At 36.0% G+C, this 17932-nt stretch overlaps 1 protein-coding gene across 1 annotated transcript in view; it reads right to left on the reverse strand.

Moving 5' to 3' along the window:
- Window positions 1-17613, reverse strand: part of fliI (FLII actin remodeling protein) — a 40096-nt gene extending 22483 nt beyond the window's left edge. The window contains exons 1-10 of the mRNA XM_069838873.1: window positions 17427-17613; window positions 15757-15867; window positions 14728-14966; window positions 12740-12901; window positions 11137-11357; window positions 9731-9947; window positions 7205-7446; window positions 4700-4794; window positions 3511-3581; window positions 2095-2341 (exon numbers count right to left, since the gene is read on the reverse strand). Of these exons, the coding sequence (XP_069694974.1) occupies window positions 2095-2341; window positions 3511-3581; window positions 4700-4794; window positions 7205-7446; window positions 9731-9947; window positions 11137-11357; window positions 12740-12901; window positions 14728-14966; window positions 15757-15867; window positions 17427-17489 (1668 nt within the window). The 5' untranslated portion in view covers window positions 17490-17613. The remainder of the gene's footprint in view (window positions 1-2094; window positions 2342-3510; window positions 3582-4699; window positions 4795-7204; window positions 7447-9730; window positions 9948-11136; window positions 11358-12739; window positions 12902-14727; window positions 14967-15756; window positions 15868-17426) is intronic.
- Window positions 17614-17932: the final 319 nt, after the last annotated feature.

The following is a 17932-nucleotide window of genomic DNA, read 5'->3' on the forward strand; positions in this document are numbered from 1 at the left end:
TTCACTTACACAATAGACTTCACTAACACTACACACTTCACTGACACAACACACTTCCTCACTGATGGAACACTTCAAATAAGATATCTATTACACCCTTTAAGTAGTGTGTATAATATACTACCGTCTATTAGTAAAGTCCTTAAGCCTATTTTTAAATACATTTTTGGTTATTGGTAAAGCCTTTAGTAAGTCTGCAGGTAAAGCATTCCAGTCCTTGATAGTACGACTGAGAAGTTACTAGTAAAATATTATAAAGTTTACTCAACAAATGACGTAAATATACGCTGAAGGAATTATGATACCGCACCTAATAGCATTGAACTCTAAACGTTTAATACACTCTTCTGTGAAATTTTGTCTGTGTGACTTAGGTCTATATCATTCCCACTTCATTTCTAAGATATCTGCACCTGGCAATGTCGAGTCTTGAAGTATGGTATGCGAGGAATTTTCATTTTGTCCCAATTAATGCTTACACAATGGATCATTATTGATGTTCATAACATGTAGATGTCACTTCAGTTAAAAGGAATTTGCTGTATTTGTTTTTTCAAAGATGGTACATAACAGTTAAGCAGCTGGGCTTCAGCTTGGAACTACAGCACTATGTTGTCAACCATGGACGACCACAAAGATCAGCTGATGTTAAGGTACGGTCACACGTCGCTACTTTTGCAGCGCTGCAGTACAAAAAACTGCGCAACTCTCGTACTGCGACGTGTGAACAATGGTGCAACCCGAAAAGTAGCGGCTGCCAAACCTGCTGCCCGCTACTTTTCCATGCTGCGTGCAGCTTAGAAATAGCGACGTGTGAACAGGGTTCTCAGGGTTGCACCGCAGCATTTTTGATATTGATTTTGTTGAAACTTTTGCTGCGGTTGCGACCAGTGTTGCCACCCAAATGTGCAAATTATACTTTTATTGTTTGGATGTATTTTAATGTTAGATGTGATGAAAATAAATTATTTGTAACAGTTATTAAATGCACAACACAGTCTGAGCATATTTGCTGACGATATAATTCACTTTTTTAATTTTCTGTAGCATAGTTTCAAACAGGAGGGTTGCCAACATTGATTACGTGAATATGCTGTTGGTTATCATTTAAGTATATAGGCGTTTTTAAAAGCTTTAAAGCAAAAATAATGCAAATTTCTGAATACTAGTTAGGACACAAAAGCAAATAATAGGTAAGTAAGCTTTCGCATGAGTTTCTTAATAATGCGATCATAACCACAAAATGTATATTGAGAAGTCAACACGGAGATGGAAACCTGCAGCATGACTGCGGCTGCAAAAGTAGCGCCTTGCGTGTGAACAGACTCGCAACCTCCAGTTGCAACTTTTGCTGCACTCGGGTTGTGCAGCACGAAAAGTAGCATGCAGCACGCTACTTTTGGCTTATGTGTGAACACGACACACAACTTTTGCACCTGCAGTACAAAAGTTGTGCAGCAAAAGTAGCGATGTGTGACCATACCTTTAGCTAGCAATTGACATTAGCTGGCTAATGTTAAAACATTCATTGACAAGTGACACGAAGGTAATGAAATAAAACAAGAATCGACAGAGAATGAAATATGAAACATATTAATACTGACATTATGTGCACAACAAATGACGCCAAGAGAGCTATTTAGCACTCACCACATGGAAAATGTAACTTTGGCAACTCAACCGTTGTTACCATAACAACAGGTCCCATGCTATGAGATATTCAGTTGTTTTTCTGATTGCAGTGCTTATGTCCTGTGCTATCTTTCGAAAAAACAAGTATAGTTTTCTAGTTATCACACTTATGACCTTTCTATCAAGTGATCCGAGGAATTCTACAAGAAACAAGACCTGTCTCAAAGCTATAATACTGTATCTCATATTTATAATTCATAAGCCATGCAAATAGGAATTCTGGTTAGCAAGACAAAAATACAAAATAAACATAGTTTTTTTTTTCGGAATTAATCTTTTAAGATACAACATAAATTAGACTCTTCAGTATTTCTCCAATTGTAACACGTTAGGAAGGTCCTATTTTCAATGAAAGGATCTCTTTCAATTCCTGCGTGAGCTTGTGTTATTCATTATACTTACTGTTGCCTTATCACCAATCCAAAAATAGATCTGCCACGCAATAGACCCCGTATCATCAATGTATGTTTTCAGTATTATGTAGCAATCACCCTCATAGAACTTCCCATGGGCTACCTCCTCAATTTGGTTTGGCAAGAAGTTTTCTATCTCCCAAACTGTGAGTCCTGGGATCTGACCTGCATCCTCATCAAAGAACTCTGAGTAATCAAGGGGTGGTTTCTCCAGAGCCTCATCCCATCTCTTTGGTCTGCAAAAAGAAAAAGAAAAATTACATTTAAGTGGTTTATTTAAGTTCATGTGCTTCTTGCCCATATTAAACTACTTCTGGAATAGTTACATTCTGAAAATTCCTTCGTGGTGTAAGTATAATACAACATAATAATGCCACGTAAAACACATAACTTGTCACGTCTACTGAAACATAATTCCTAAAACATTTTCTTTGAGTACTTCAATTTCTCTAAATTCCAAGCAACATAAAATTATTTACAATAAGCAGATGTCAAATTACTGATACGAGTTTCAAAAACGGCATGATGCTACTACAAAGATCATCTACATGGTATGGTATGGTGTATGATATAATATGAAAGATATAACATAAGATAATATAATATAATATAATAATATAACATAATACAATGTCTTCTTCTTCTTCCTCGTGTTTTAGGATAAATCCTGTATTTTCCAACTTTGCTGTCTTAATCCGATGTTGGTGTCCAACTTTCCTTCCACCATTTAGGGGGTCGTCCCAAAGGTCTTAGGTGTCCAACTTTCCTTTCATTGCGATTTTCGGGAGTCTGTCTTCTGTCATCCTTAATACATTGTCCCGCCATCCTTTTCTTCTAGTCTTGATCCATTTTGTTACGTCCTGCACTCCACATTTTTCCCTAATCTCATCATTCGTCTGTCTGTCATATAACGTAACGCCAGCAATATTTCGTAATGGCCTCATTTCTGTTGTTGTCATCATTTTTGCAGTTTTTTTTTGTTTCTGCTCGAGTTTCAGTTGCATATGTTAATACTGGCCTTATACACGTTTTATATGTCATCATTAAATCCGTCTTTATCCGAGGCATTGTTGGTACTTCGAGCAATCTTGATCCCCACTTTTAACATAATATAATATGATATAATATAACATGATAATATCATATATAATATAATATAAGCCAATATAATATAATATAATGTAATGTGAAGAGTTTGGGGTTCCAGGCCCTGGAGCTTATCAAACTGCTCGTTTGAAGATGGGACCTAACTCTATCAGGTCAGAGGCAGGATGGCCCACCTGCCAGCATCGGATTCACTGTCTGACTTGGACAATCATCGCACACAGGGCCAAAATAAGCCTAAACGCAGGGACCAGTTCAGGATCCAGCCCTCGCAAAGACAAGACAAGCCAAATACACTTACTTCAGGGATTCAGCTTTCACTTCCTCTGCTGTCTTCTGTTTATTTTTATCCTTTGCAATATCCTTCATGCCCTGAAATAAAAAGGAATAATTTATTACAACTTTCACAAGAAGCACAGAGACTGCAAAGAGTGTTCAATGGTTATATACCTCAATAAAAGATTAGATATTACTGACAATGAGAGAAAACAGTTACACATTACAAATTTATTTTCAATCATCAGAAACATAATACACGTTTTTACATAAGCGTTAATGACTGCTAATAATTCAATGATCAATGTCTATACCTAATCCTCCAAAAACATGTTGAAAATCGCGCCTTTATAATTTTACTGTATGAAAAAAAAAAACTCTCTCCCTCCCTCTCTCTCTCTCTCTCTCTCTCTCGCTCTCTTAAGTAAGAGTTATTTTACGTAAGTGTGATAAAATAGCCTCTGGAAATAGTTGCAAAAATGATCTTTTGTATATTTGTCACACAATAAGTAAAAACATTTAAGTCCAATAAATATATATAAAAAAAGAATTATTGGAGATTCCACCTCGTAGATGTTTACTGGCATTATCAGAATAAATGTGAAGAAAATCCAATGTTTTGGCATTTGATTAATTAACTAGTTTACCTTAAAACATTTCATTTGTAAATTGAGGAAGAAATTTAGAGTGAAATTAACTCTTTTTCAACAAACAAAATGCATTAATTTTATGAAACAATATATTTTGAAGATTCAGTAATATATACTCAATCCTGATTAGACTGGTTCTTGCAAAGAAAAAATTAAATCCTTTATGCAAATGAATTGGTGTTTTTTCATTTCAAATTTACTTTGGTTCTATTCTCTCCTAAACTTAATAATTGGAATAAAGTCAACATTCACTGAAACAGATGTGAATAAAATTATAAAAATACATAGAGTTGGTTGCCACACAATGTAGTCTTGTTACAAATAATTTTATTAGTTACTGTAATGTACGAATACAGCATTATGATTGTAAGCTTATCCCTGAAAAACCTTTCTTTAACATATAGAAAATTCTATGTAATTCTCTTGTAATAGTTGATGATAAATAATAATGCACTTAGTAGAAACATGCAACACTTTATTTGAAAGCAGAAGCCATCATCTTTCTGAACATTTTGAAGCTCAAAAGTTAGCTAGCATATCACCATGCAAGTGCAATAAACTTACTTTTAAGATCTTTGCTTGATCTTGATCAGCTTCTTCCTGGTCACGACGTCCTCGACGGAGACGCATCTTACGAGCTATTGGGTCTTTGCTCAGACCTAAAAATATAAAGCAGCTGGAATGTGATATGCGAACACTGAGTATAACAATTCATTTGTTTGAAACGTAAGAACGCTATGCTTGATAGATGACATACATTATATGCTGGTAATTTCATTATTACTTCATTACTGTAAAAACTGTTGTCTTAAATGAGGTTACTTTTGAGAAAGTGTCAAGGTTCCGATATCTCGGCTCGATAGTCACCGAGGATAACAACATATTAACTGAGATCAAGGATAAAATAGCCATTGGCAATCGAAGCCTCAGAGCATTAGATAAAATTATAAGAACCAGATATATCTCCAAAAAAATGAAGGTGAGGATTTATAAAACAATTATTAAACCTACAGTGACTTTTGGAAGCGAAACCTGGACTCTACCTGAACGAGCAATAACCATCTTAAATACGTGGGAAATGAAAATTTTAAGAAAAATTTATGGCCCTGTTTATGATAAGGGAGAGTGGAGAATTAGGACCAATTCTGAACTACAAAAACTATATAAAGATCCAAGTATTGTCACTGATATAAAAATTAGACGGCTGGAGTGGCTGGGCCACATTATCAGAATGGACAATAATAATATTCCTAAAAGATTACTAGATGCCACGCTAAGTGGTAAAAGAAGAGCAGGAAGACCTAAACTACGATGGTTGGATGATGTTCAGGATGATCTAGTTAAAGCAGGAATTAAGAGATGGAGACGGAGAGCCCTAGAGAGGGAAGATTGGGTGGCAATTCTTAAGGAGGTCAAGGCTAAACTAAAAGGGCTGTATGACCACAGATGATGATGATGAATTTCATTATTTCTATATTTGTATTCTTTTTCTTTGTATTTTCCACAAGTTGAAGATTATATTGTGTATCAATGTATTCAAATGGGGATCGTGCTAAAAATTGTTCTACAATAGATGGAACTTCATACATTTACACAATAAGGTGACGATGTTAGAGACAGGCGAATAGTATATTGAAACCATGTGGATATTAATTAATATATTGAAATTGTTCAACTTTGTTATGAGTGAGGTAAATTCTTAGTATTTGCAGCTGCGTCAAGTTGTCTTGAATTATTTGCAATGGAAGTAAATGTTAAAAGAAGTAATGACAAGTATTAATCAATATTTAATGTTGAGTTTAGTATGCCAGTATGATGAATATTAATTTCTCGGCATTGAATGTATAGAATTTATTAAGAAATAAAATATTTGCTTCGAAGTTTAGAAATATTGGGGTGGTCCAGATCTCACGGTTCACTGAAGTCTGTACTAGGACGTACACACATCAATAAAATTATAACATCTCACAAAAGCTGAATCTAATTAAAACAATAATGTTCTGGTTGCTATGATCAGAAATGCAATTCCCGTACTTTTACATTATTACTTGACGTTCAACAACTCTTCTAGACTTACTTACTTACTGGCTTTTAAGCAACCTGGAGGTTCATTGCCGCCCTCACATAAGCCCGCTATTGGTCCCTATCCTGAGCAAGATTAATCTATTCTCTATCAGCATATCCCACCTCCCTCAAATCCATTTTAATATTATCTTCCCATCTCTGTCTCGGCCTCCCTAGCACTCTATATACATTTCTGGATTCGCCCATATGTGCTACATGCCCTGCCCATCTCAAACGTCTGGATTTAATGTTCCTGATTATGTCAGGTGAAGAATACAATGCGTGCAGTTCTGTGTTGTGTAACTTTCTCCATTCTCCTGTAACTTCATCCCTCTTAGCCCCAAATATTTTCCTAAGCACCTTATTCTCAAACACCCTTAACCCATGTTCCTCTCTCAAAGTGAGAGTCCAAGTTTCACAACCATACAGAACAACCGGTAATATAACTGTTTTATAAATTCTAACTTTCAGATTTTTCAACAGCAGACTGGATGATAAAAGCTTCTCAACCGAATAATAACAGGCATTTCCCATATTTATTCTGCGTTTAATTTCCTCCCGAGTATCATTTATATTTGTTACTGTTGCTCCAAGATATTTGAACTTTTCCACCTCTTCAAAAGATAAATTTCCAATTTTTATATTTCCATTCCGTACAATATTCTCGTCACGAGACATAATCATATACTTTGTCCTTTCGGGATTTACTTCCAAACCTATCTCTTTACTTGCTTCCAGTAAAATTCCCGTGTTTTCCCTAATCGTTTGTGGATTTTCTCCTAACATATTCACATCATCCGCATAGAGAAGCAGCTGATGTAACCCGTTCAATTCCAAACCCTCTCTGTTATCCTGGACTTTCCTAATGGCATACTCTAGAGCAAAATTAAAAAGTAGACTACAGAAATAAAATTAGGAAAAGAAGAAAAAATATGTAAATACAGATTTCCACATGCACGTACCTTAAAATAAGAAAATTAATATAGAAAAGCATCGAATACTAACTGCTGGATGGTGTTGGTGCTGGTACGTTAGCACCTGCCAGTCGTAACTGGTGCTGAAGTGAGAAGTCTATATTGTAGAATTCAATGCCTGCTCCTCGTTGAACCTCTGTTGGTTTTGGAGGCATCACTAGCTCAGGATTATCACGAAGATCCAACATATCCAAGTCAGTAAGCAGATGAATTGCATCGGGCAAAGTTATCAAGCGGTTTGAAGTCAGAATCAGCTTCTTCAGTGATCCACATCTGCAAGTGAAATTTATTTGTTATTCAAAAATATACTAAGCTTACATTTAACTTTTAATACTTAACTCTGTTTCTATTACAATACTAATGAATGAAAATAGTGATTTAATGTGGTAGCCTATATAACAATAGTACATTATGCAACGAGCCTATAATGGTAGTAATTAAGATGTATGTTTATGAAACGAGCGCGAGTTTCATAATTATCATACGAGTGTCTTAATTACCATTATAGGCAAGTTTCATACAACTTTTTATGCTCGACCATATTTCTAACTTGAAATTATTCATAAGTATTCATGTTATTCTTATCTGACTGGGGAGCGGAACTGACCTTGTGCAATACCTCGTAAATTGTGAGATGTGCGCAGACGCGAAAGTATTGATTTTTTCCGAGAAACAAATGTCATCGACCTTGATATAATCTAGAGAGTAAAATAAACATTAATCTTGATATAACCTTGAAATTGATTTAGACATTGAAAAACGAGATGACAAATTGAATTTATTTGAATATTATTTACAATTAACGCTAATTATTATAGTAACAGAACATAACCTTCTGCGACAGTATTGGATTTTCAGCCTCCGTGATGTTTCACTAGTTGTCTTTCAATTGCATATCCGAGAATAATCGATACTTGTGTTTTCATATTGCTACAATGGTGTTTTCTGATTGGTGGAACACCTGAACTTTAATGAATAGGTGTACTTTAATGAGGTCCATTAAAGGGCTGCTACCAAGTGTATAATTACTACATTTCGGCATGGTCGAGCATAAAGAAATATTGATATCTATTATGTGAGTTAAGATTTTTTTAGGTTTTAAGATCTCATTAGTAAGGCTAGTAAGTGACTGAATAAATCTCCCATGATCTGATACACTCAAAACTGCATTATCGCTAAAACTGTGAATGAGACTCTTTCATTATCTGCGAAAGGGCACATAAAAATATGTTCGTGATACTATATAATACTGTATATTGAATTTATTAACATAGTGTTATATTTACTCTATAATTTGCCAATTATAGCTACATTTTACATTTTTGGCTATGATATCTATACTTAACTCTTTTTTATTTATTTTATTTGGTATTTTTCATTTATATCTAGATCTGTGTCTTTTATTTAGGTAGTATCTATTTGTTTTTTTTTTTTTTTTTTTTTTAATTTTTAATTTGTAATTACACTTGTATCTGTTTTATCTCTTTTTTCATGTTAAATGCAATTCTATGTTTTTTTAACAAATATCTGTACTGTCTATTGTAATTGGGGCTTTGCCCTGTTATAGACATAAATAAATAAATAAATAAGTACCGGTAAGTAAGTAAGTAAATAAATAAATAACGATGAATTTGGCTAGAGCAACAACTTCGAAATGATCTGAAAACGATATCGCTTCTTAAATTCCAGTTCACTATACATTTCCAGAGGATTCTCCATGTCTCTAATATACCTTTTTGGGACACGTATATTTTCCTCATTTCGTTCAACAAACTCCATAAAATCCTCAAAATCATTCTCAGTATCCATTTTGAAAATGAGTGGTCACTTAAGGGTACAGATCAGCTCACTTAAGTAATCACTCATTATGTGAATGAGGGACAACTATGAATTAGAAATGAGTATAAGTAACCACTTAAGGGTTCACTCATTTATAAGTGACGACTATGAATTCCGCCCTTAACCACAGACAAGAAATTACCAACTCACATTCAAGTGTAACCTACAGTATAGAGACTACAAAATAATAACAGATTTAATCTGTTATCAATTTATTTCAAATTTGTGACATATTAAAGATAGACAGGCAGATTTGAAATACAGATCAGACAAGCGAAAAATTAAAGAAGAATATGAGGTAGAAACAAACAGAGAAGAAGTAGAAAAAAATAATTTTTTTTTTTTAATCCAATGCTACCAGGTTGTCTTTTTGACATTTCTGGTCTTCTCTCCTGGCCGTGGCTTAGTTGTAACCCACTTCTGAGGTTGGGGCGCCTGGAAGGCGGAGTTACATTACCCTGATGATTATGATAATGTGGTGCCAGGAGAGGTCTTAAATCTAAACTTAAGCTAAATTCCAGACCATGGACGAACACAGGAATAATCCCCTTTAAGGAAAAATTCCTGTGCTCTAACCGGAAATCGAACCCGGGACCTCATGAACTATAGCCAGAAGCTCTGACCACTAGACCATGAGGCTGCTCAAAAATAAAATGTAAAATCTGAAATAATCACAGTCAAAAGTAGTGACATTTACATGAAATATCATTACGCATACCTGCACAATCCTTCAGGAATCATTTCCAAGTGGTTGTTCGCAGCAGAAAATACTTCAAGGTTATTCAGTTTTCCTATACCTGAAGGAATGCCTTCAAAATCAAGTTCATTATCATTAACATAGAGTCTGCACAGTGTGGTGATCTTGCATAAGGAAGCTGGCAGTGCAGTCAGTTTATTCCGGCATAAGTTGAGTGTCTTCAGGTGTTGCCAAAGTTCTAATGGTAAGGGGAAAAAATACAAAACAATAATAAAATTACAATTAGCATCTAATACACCTTTACCTTCAATATTTAAAACATCATGTACAGGTAAATTATGACAATCAAATTTGAAATAAGCATATATCAGTGTGCGAGATTTCCACATTTCAAGCGCAACTTCTCTGGTTACTTGTTCATGTAACATGACACTTTAATAGGGTTGTCAACTTTTCAAAATAAAAAAGGAAGATTTTATCGACTTTCTTTTAGTGACTCATGCTTTCTTCATTTCTATTTAAAAATTACATGTTGTTTTCTAATGCCAGGCGTTTGACAATAAAGTCATTTGACCTCTTGCACTCCAATATTTTTCAAAGATATTGTCATGGTCAGCCACTGACGCACAGATTTTGAGGTGTTCTGAATCCATTTCAATGGGGGACTATTTTACCTCCGGATAATTTTACCTTAATGGTACTCATTTCATATTGGAGTGAAAATGGCAAGTTGTAGCTGATTTAAGTGAACACCATATTTTAACGTTTTGGTGGCTACTTCATTCACACACAACCCCCAGAATGTCTGGAGGACCACACCTGCTGTTGGTCGACGGGTCCATTGGACCTAGCTGGGAGATCTTGTTGATCACCAGCTTTCCCTCCTTAAGCCACTGGAGGACGATTTTAGTGCCATAGCAGGTCAGCACTAGGAACAGAAAAGTAGGAAGAGGAGGAAGGAAAGGGAAATGAACCCCTAGGCCTCGAATGCTCTAATGCCGTCAGGGTCGAAGAAAGTAAGAGTTCAGTCAGAGGACTGGATAGGAAAGGGTAAAGAGGAAATTAGGTATTGGATAGAGGAAAATTATACCAAATTCAGTCATTAACTCATCAAGCTGACCAGTGCTAATTGAGGAGCAGCCCCTCCCTTTAGTTCAGCTCGTAAAATTATGCTTACTAACAGCTGCACCACGGGAAGGTAGGGATGGGACATTGGGTATTTGTCCAGGTTGGTTCCTTAAAGCCTTCAATGGGAAGGATTAATGGCTTTCCCCCCTGTATTCAACAAATACCGTTTTGCAGCCATACATATTGAAGGGTTAAACATACTCACTTTTTTGTGTCTTAGTATCTAATTTTTAACGACATTTTCATATTTTGAAACTGATTTAGCTTCATTTAGCAGTTAATAATATAATAATAATCACCTATTGCCTGTGACAACTCAGTTATTTCATTGTCACTCAAGTTGAGTCTGCGCAGGTTCCGCAGGGAATACAGTGCTTCTGGAACCTTGGGCAGTGCGTTCTGAGCAAGATCCAGTTCCATTAGATTTGTGAGGCTGTCCATACTACCAGGGATGTTACTTAGAGTGCGTTGAGTGTCACGCATGTGTAGCGTCTCCAAACTCATCAAGGACGGAAGTTGCCTAAAGTAAGAATTATGAGTAAATACATTTAATGAAATCATGTAGTCCTAATGTGTGTGAGCAATGAAAGAAAATACCATTTGGCATGTAATGACAGCCTAAAAAATTTCAGCCCAATGGGTACTTCGCAATTTTCGCAGCTAGGAACAGTCATTTCTGTTTTCCTGATATGAATATCAGAGATTGCTGCAGTGTCAGGACAAGTATTGGTCACAAAAAGAATCACACCTTACAACACACACCAATATGAATAAAAGACATATATATATATTTCTAAATTATAGACATCAGCTCAAAGAATTTGAGTGACCACAAGGGTCCTGAATACAATAAACATGTACAATATAATGTGATTTGAGATATTAAAGAAAAAAGAATGTTAATTGTTGAAGACAAATATAAGTGGATTAATTGAAATAGCGATAATGCTATAATATTTGAAGAGAATCCTTGATAATATTTATAAGGACAGACATTACATAATCAAAAGGAATGTGAAGTTCCTTAAGATAATTCCATGTGAATTTTGTAATAGAACCTCTACTGCCAAACAGCAAACCAATGACAGACCATTGTTTAAGAGGGACGTTGTACTTTTGAAAAAAAAAAGGCAGACAAGGTTCATATATGGACTTCTTCTCAATATCAACTTCGGTGGCCTGATTTAGGTTTCTTTCGAAACGGATAGTAGGGTCAAGAACAAGAGCCCGTTTTAAGCGTCCGTTAATAGCAATAATGTCTGCCCATCTGAAAGAATCATCTGATGATACACAATGTACTTCCTCATGAATCTCCCAATTTAAAGTTTTTAACGATGTCGCCAAAGCATGTCGTACACGATGATGTCTAGCATTGATCAGCAGCTCGCCTTTAGGGCATTGTCCAAGCACGTGTCCAAGTGTTTCAAGCTCACTACAGTGTGGATGACGGCAGCAGGTTGTGCTTAGAGTTCCGCTCGGTAATGCACGAACCGCTGAAATATTGCTTGACATTTTTAAAGCATTGGTCCATTCTGAGGAAGATAGGCCCTTTTGATTGCTTACTCATGAGTTAGCCTTGTAACTTTATATTCTAAAATCAAATTCCTGTCACTTGCTGCAATACATGTAATAACAGAACAAATATTAAATTCAAAATGATAACTATCAACAAATTATGAAGGTGTCCATGTTTCTTTCAAAAAGCAAAACATGAAACACATATTTATTCTAATATACCCTATTTTTCCTCTCACAAAAATATTCACATATTAAAGCAAATAATGCTCGGGAGGGGCATGGGGAAAGGAAGAGAAGGGAGAGGGGGAAAGGGGGAAAGGGGGAGAGAGAGGGAGAGAGGGGGAGAGAGAGGGGGAGAGAGAGAGAGCATTTCACTATACAAACCTTAGTTGAAAGTGTCCCAAAGGATTGTGATTAAGTATCAATGTCTGCAAGTTTGCCAGCCTTCTAGTTTGAGGTGGCAATGTCTCTAGATTGTTTGAACTCAAATCAAGGAACAGCAAATCCGTCAAGTGCATGAACAATGCATTGGGAATGGAGTCAATGCTGCAAAATAAATTACAACAAGCATTAAACGTATTCAGTTTTGACGATAAAAAACTAAATTTACTTTCCATTTGTTACACATATCTGAATGAACACCTACTTAACTGTGCTGAAAAATGTAAAACTTCACCTCGTTGAAATCCTGTAAAACATCCAGTATTATCACCGCGCTCTCATGGTTAACATTCGGCAGGTCTTTGAGCGGCCTCGTCTTTGAAGTTTAATTGCATTATTGGTTTCAATTTCTTATGTCGACGCCCCAAACACTCGCCTCAATTTCAATATTGCAACTAATAAGCTGCTTCCATTATTAAATGACACCTACTTGTCTAATCCACGTGGACTAAAACCGAAGTTGCAATGTCTTGTGCTGAGGACGAACATTAAGGTATGTGATTAAAAATTATTATTAAAAGAGTTATTATTAAGAGTTAAGAATGTCAACGTACTCTTATATGAAATAATAATAATAATAATAATAATAATAATAATAATAATAATAATAATAATAATAATAATAATAATAATAATACCGTATTTGCTCGCGTAATTTGCGCACTTTTTAATTAACTTTGGCCACTGAAAAATTGGGGTGCGTAAAATATGCGGATTTTTCAAATAAGAGATCCTGTTCTGAAATACAAGTATTTACGGTAGGGCTAATTTTCTATACCGGTAACTTGTCTCTACCAAGGCCAAGCATTGTTAAAGTAGCGGGACTTTGGGGTTTCTTTCTGAAGCAGGTACTTCAGTTGCTGGTGAATGACCTACGATGGACTGTAGGGAAGGAAAATCCCTACTACACTGAAAAAAATATGTACGTAATCCCTACTACACTGAAAAAAATATGTATGTAAAATGTGTGCGCAAAATACATGGAGCAAAAATAAAGTTCAAAATAATCCCTTAAAAATTAGGGTGCGAAAATACGCGGGGGCGCAAATTACGCGAGCAAATACGGTAGTAGTAGTAGTAGTAGTAGTAGTAGTAGTAGTAGTAGTAGTAGTAGTAGTAGTAGTAGTAGTAGTAGTAGTAGTAGTAGTAGTAGTAATAATAATAATAATAATAATAATAATAATAATAATAATAGCCATTTAACAATATAACAAACTAGTGCTTATTCTTATCGAGGAAGTAGACGTGACAAAGTGACGCTTAGAGTGAAACCTACAGAGCAACAATCGGTCGGCAAAATTATGTTTTAAAAGCACACCGCACGTTACTGTATGATGCCGACATGTTAACCATGAGAATGCGGCGATAATACTCAAGTACGAATCTGCTTACATCTCTCGGATTTCTTTATATGATTGTGTTATAGATTCTCTTTTCTTGAAACAGAGGAGGTCTAGATTGGAGTCTTCCATGGAAGATGTTTCAAAAGCTGGATGTACTTTCATCTTCACGAAGGTGAAGAGAAAAAAAAAAGTAATTCTATATATTATGACGTTACATAATTGATAGCCTATATTTCACTAGCTATGGAAGAAATCTAATCTAAATCCCTCCATTAGTGACATATATTACAGTACCAGTAATTAAAAAAATGGTGGATGACAGTAGAAATGAAAGTACTCTGAGGACACCTATCCAAAAAGTTTTTGAATGTTCAGTTAGGACTAGTGAGATTTTGAATTGTACCTCTGGTCTGATAAAGCCAATGCACTAGCTTTCCCCACCAAGAATGAATTCAAATTGCATACTGAATATATATATATATATATATATTGTTAATTTGAAGTGTTACTTAAAAACAGAGCACATTTTCTATTATTCACAGTTTCAAATAAGCACATACATACATACATACACACATACATACGTACTGATTATGACTTAGATTCAAAACCAGCAAAGCCCTCGCTCGTTCCAAGCCTTCTGGAACTTCCTTGAGATTATTGTGACTCAGGTCAAGTGTAGTTAACTCTTCTAAACGAAACAGCTCTGCTGGAATACCGGAACTCTTCACTCTGTTATGACGGATGTTCAGGGTTCTCAAGCAAGCCAGTTCTGTTAACTCCCCATACAGACGTTCAAGATCATTTCGTACCAGTGACAGGTGCTCCTAAAGAATTAATAAAGAATATGTTATGTTGAAAATCCATCTTCTTAATGAAAACTAGCACATCAGTTTATTTATAATGTAATTAGATTAATGTACACTGACGATGCCATGAACCCATTTTGAATCTTGCATACACTACTTTTAACACTTGAATATAATTGATTAACTATGCTTGTTTTTTTTTTAAAGATGGGCCATGACAGGAGCGTTGCGATCAGAGAAACAACTGAATGTCACATAGCATGGTAGGCCTGTTGCTATGGTAACAACAGTTGAGTTGCCGAACTTAGTTACCATGTGGTGAGTGCTTCATAGCTCTCTTGGCGACATGTATTATGCATACAATGTTAGCATTGGTACGTTTCGTCTCTGATTCTCTGTCGATTTTTGTATTGTTTTCTTACCTTCGCGTCAATTGTTAATGAATATTTTAACGTCAGTCATTTGAACGACAACTGCTAGCTTCCATCAGCTGGCAGCGTGGTAGTCCATATTGGCAACATAGCACTGTAGTTCCAAGCTCGGCCGCTTAATTGTCATGTCCCATCTTTCAAAAAAACAAGTATAGTGGACTTACTCGTGTTAATTATGTAAGATTTGTGCGGCTTACAGCTGTTTCAGTGCTTCACGCACCATCCTCAGAGCCATGAAATTGTACTCCAACTGTTCTACCCTGCCCTACCCTACCCTACTCTACTCTACCCACCCTCTCTCTCTCTCTCTCTCTCTATCTATTACTTTATTTCATTATCAAAATTGTTCAGTAAAATAAATAAAATTATACACTAACCAATTTCAGCAACTTCCCCATTTCTTCTGGTATTTGTGTTAAATTTGTTTTGTCCAATTTCAGCCATTGAACACCAGTCATTAGTCGCACTGCATCGGGAAATTTTCCATCCTAAAAAGAAAATAAGTTACAAGCTGAGCTCTTCATATTATAAGATATATGTCAATGTGTCCAATACCAACAATAAAACAAGGAAATTCCAAATAATTGATTAAATGGCGATCTTACTCGTGTTAATTATGTAAGCATGTGCGGATTACAGCTGTTTCGGTGCTATTCGACACCATCCTCAGAGCCTACTAGATCTCAGCGCTATCTCAACTTTGCTGCCTGTTGTGTAGGTGCGTTCGCGTGATGAAGAGTTGTGTCAAATAGTGTGTGTGTTCTGAAATTGATCTGTGTGTTGAGAATTTGACTGGGGTGTGTTTTAGTGTGTCTGTATATTTCATATTGTTCTAGTGTGTTGAGTTTTTGGTTTTTGGGTTGTATGTGTAGGATTTCCATGTCTGTATTTATGTTATTGTATGTGTGGTTAGCATTAGTTATGTGTACAGCATATGTAGATGTATTGTGTCCTCTGGTTATTGCTTTTATGTGTTCTTTACATCGAGTTTGGAATGATATGCCTGTCTGTCCAATGTAGAAACAACAAACAAATAAATAGCCTACAACCACACAGGCGTATACAAACTCACATGCAATAGTTGCGACAGTTTCTACAATTCCTATGATAAAATTTTCCTGAACTTCTGCAAACATATCTTTAGTCAAAGCAGGGATACAAAGTTCACAGAAAGATATTCAAATATCCCCTTATGTCAGACATTTTGCATTTTCAAGATAGTAAAATGCTTTTTCGCTCTCCTGTAAAATTACCTCCACAAACAACATACATTACAATATTTAAGGCATAAGGACCTTTCGGTAATTCGGTAGTAAAGGTAAAGGTATCCCCGTAACTTGCCATGAAGGCGCTTGGGGGGCATGGAGGTAGAGCCCCATGCTTTCCATAACCTCGGCACTAGAATGAGGTGGTGTGGTCGGCACCACGCTCTGACCGCCTTTTACCTCCGGAAAAGACCCGGTACTCAATTTTATAGGAGGCTGAGTGAACCTCGGGGCCGTTCTGTAAGTTTGGCAACGAGAAAAAATCTTGTTACCACCTGGGATCGAACCCCGGACCTTCCAGTCCGTAGCCAGCTGCTCTAATTCGGTAGTAAATGTTGCTAAATATAGCAGACTTCATCGAGGATCAGTGACAGGTTAGATTTTGTTTGTTCAGGCTTTTGGTATACCCTCTAAAAACGTAGGCTATATGCAAGACATACCAAAAACTTCAACAAGCCAAACCTAACCCGTCACTGATTCTCGATGATATTGATGTCCGTCATATTGATCAACGTTTTCTACAGAATTATCGAACTGTTCATGCTAGTTACTTCATAGGCTTCTGCAGATTACATTCGCGAAGTAAAGCAACAGGTAGCATCTCCTTTTTGGCGTCTTGAATGTTAAAATTATGCATTAAGCCATCAACAAACAATGTATCGTTTCACAGACATTAAAGAACTGTCAAATATAAAAATACCGTACATAAAATCATGAAAGTCTATAGTGATATTGATGATTAAATTGCTCTAGATGCTTCAATAACTAGAGAGTATACTTACACTAAAGTCATTGCTCGTAAAATCAACCCCTCGGACAAATGGTAATACACCCGTATTAGCCATTTCAACAAGTAATTCGCGTAATGCTTGTAAAACACAAATCAAAGCACGCTAAACGAGTGCAGACGACATAATTGTCAAGGGAGTTGTCTGCAGCCTAGATAAGAAAAAGAAGCAGTCAAACTGCTTCCTAAACTTGAAATAGAACTGCTGCCAACTTGAGAGCAGAGTAATATCCCTTGAGTTACACTTAAAAGTAAAGAAACAAATGTAATGTTGGTTACATGAAAATTTAACACTTTCACTCTGGCACCTTGTTTCTAAATACATTGGAGATCGCATTAATTGCAGCAAGCCTATGCACAATCTACCGCTGTAGAGTAATGGCACAGTCTAGTATAGTCACGAAGCTTGAGTTGTTGATGGTACTAGGAACGATAGACTGTGCCGACACTATTTCGCATAGTCTTTAATGGGGCGATAGTAGCGATCTATAGTGGATAGCA

The sequence above is a fragment of the Periplaneta americana genome, chromosome 11 (genome assembly GCF_040183065.1).
Source record: "Periplaneta americana isolate PAMFEO1 chromosome 11, P.americana_PAMFEO1_priV1, whole genome shotgun sequence".
In the NCBI taxonomy this organism is placed as follows: Eukaryota; Metazoa; Arthropoda; class Insecta; order Blattodea; family Blattidae; genus Periplaneta; species Periplaneta americana.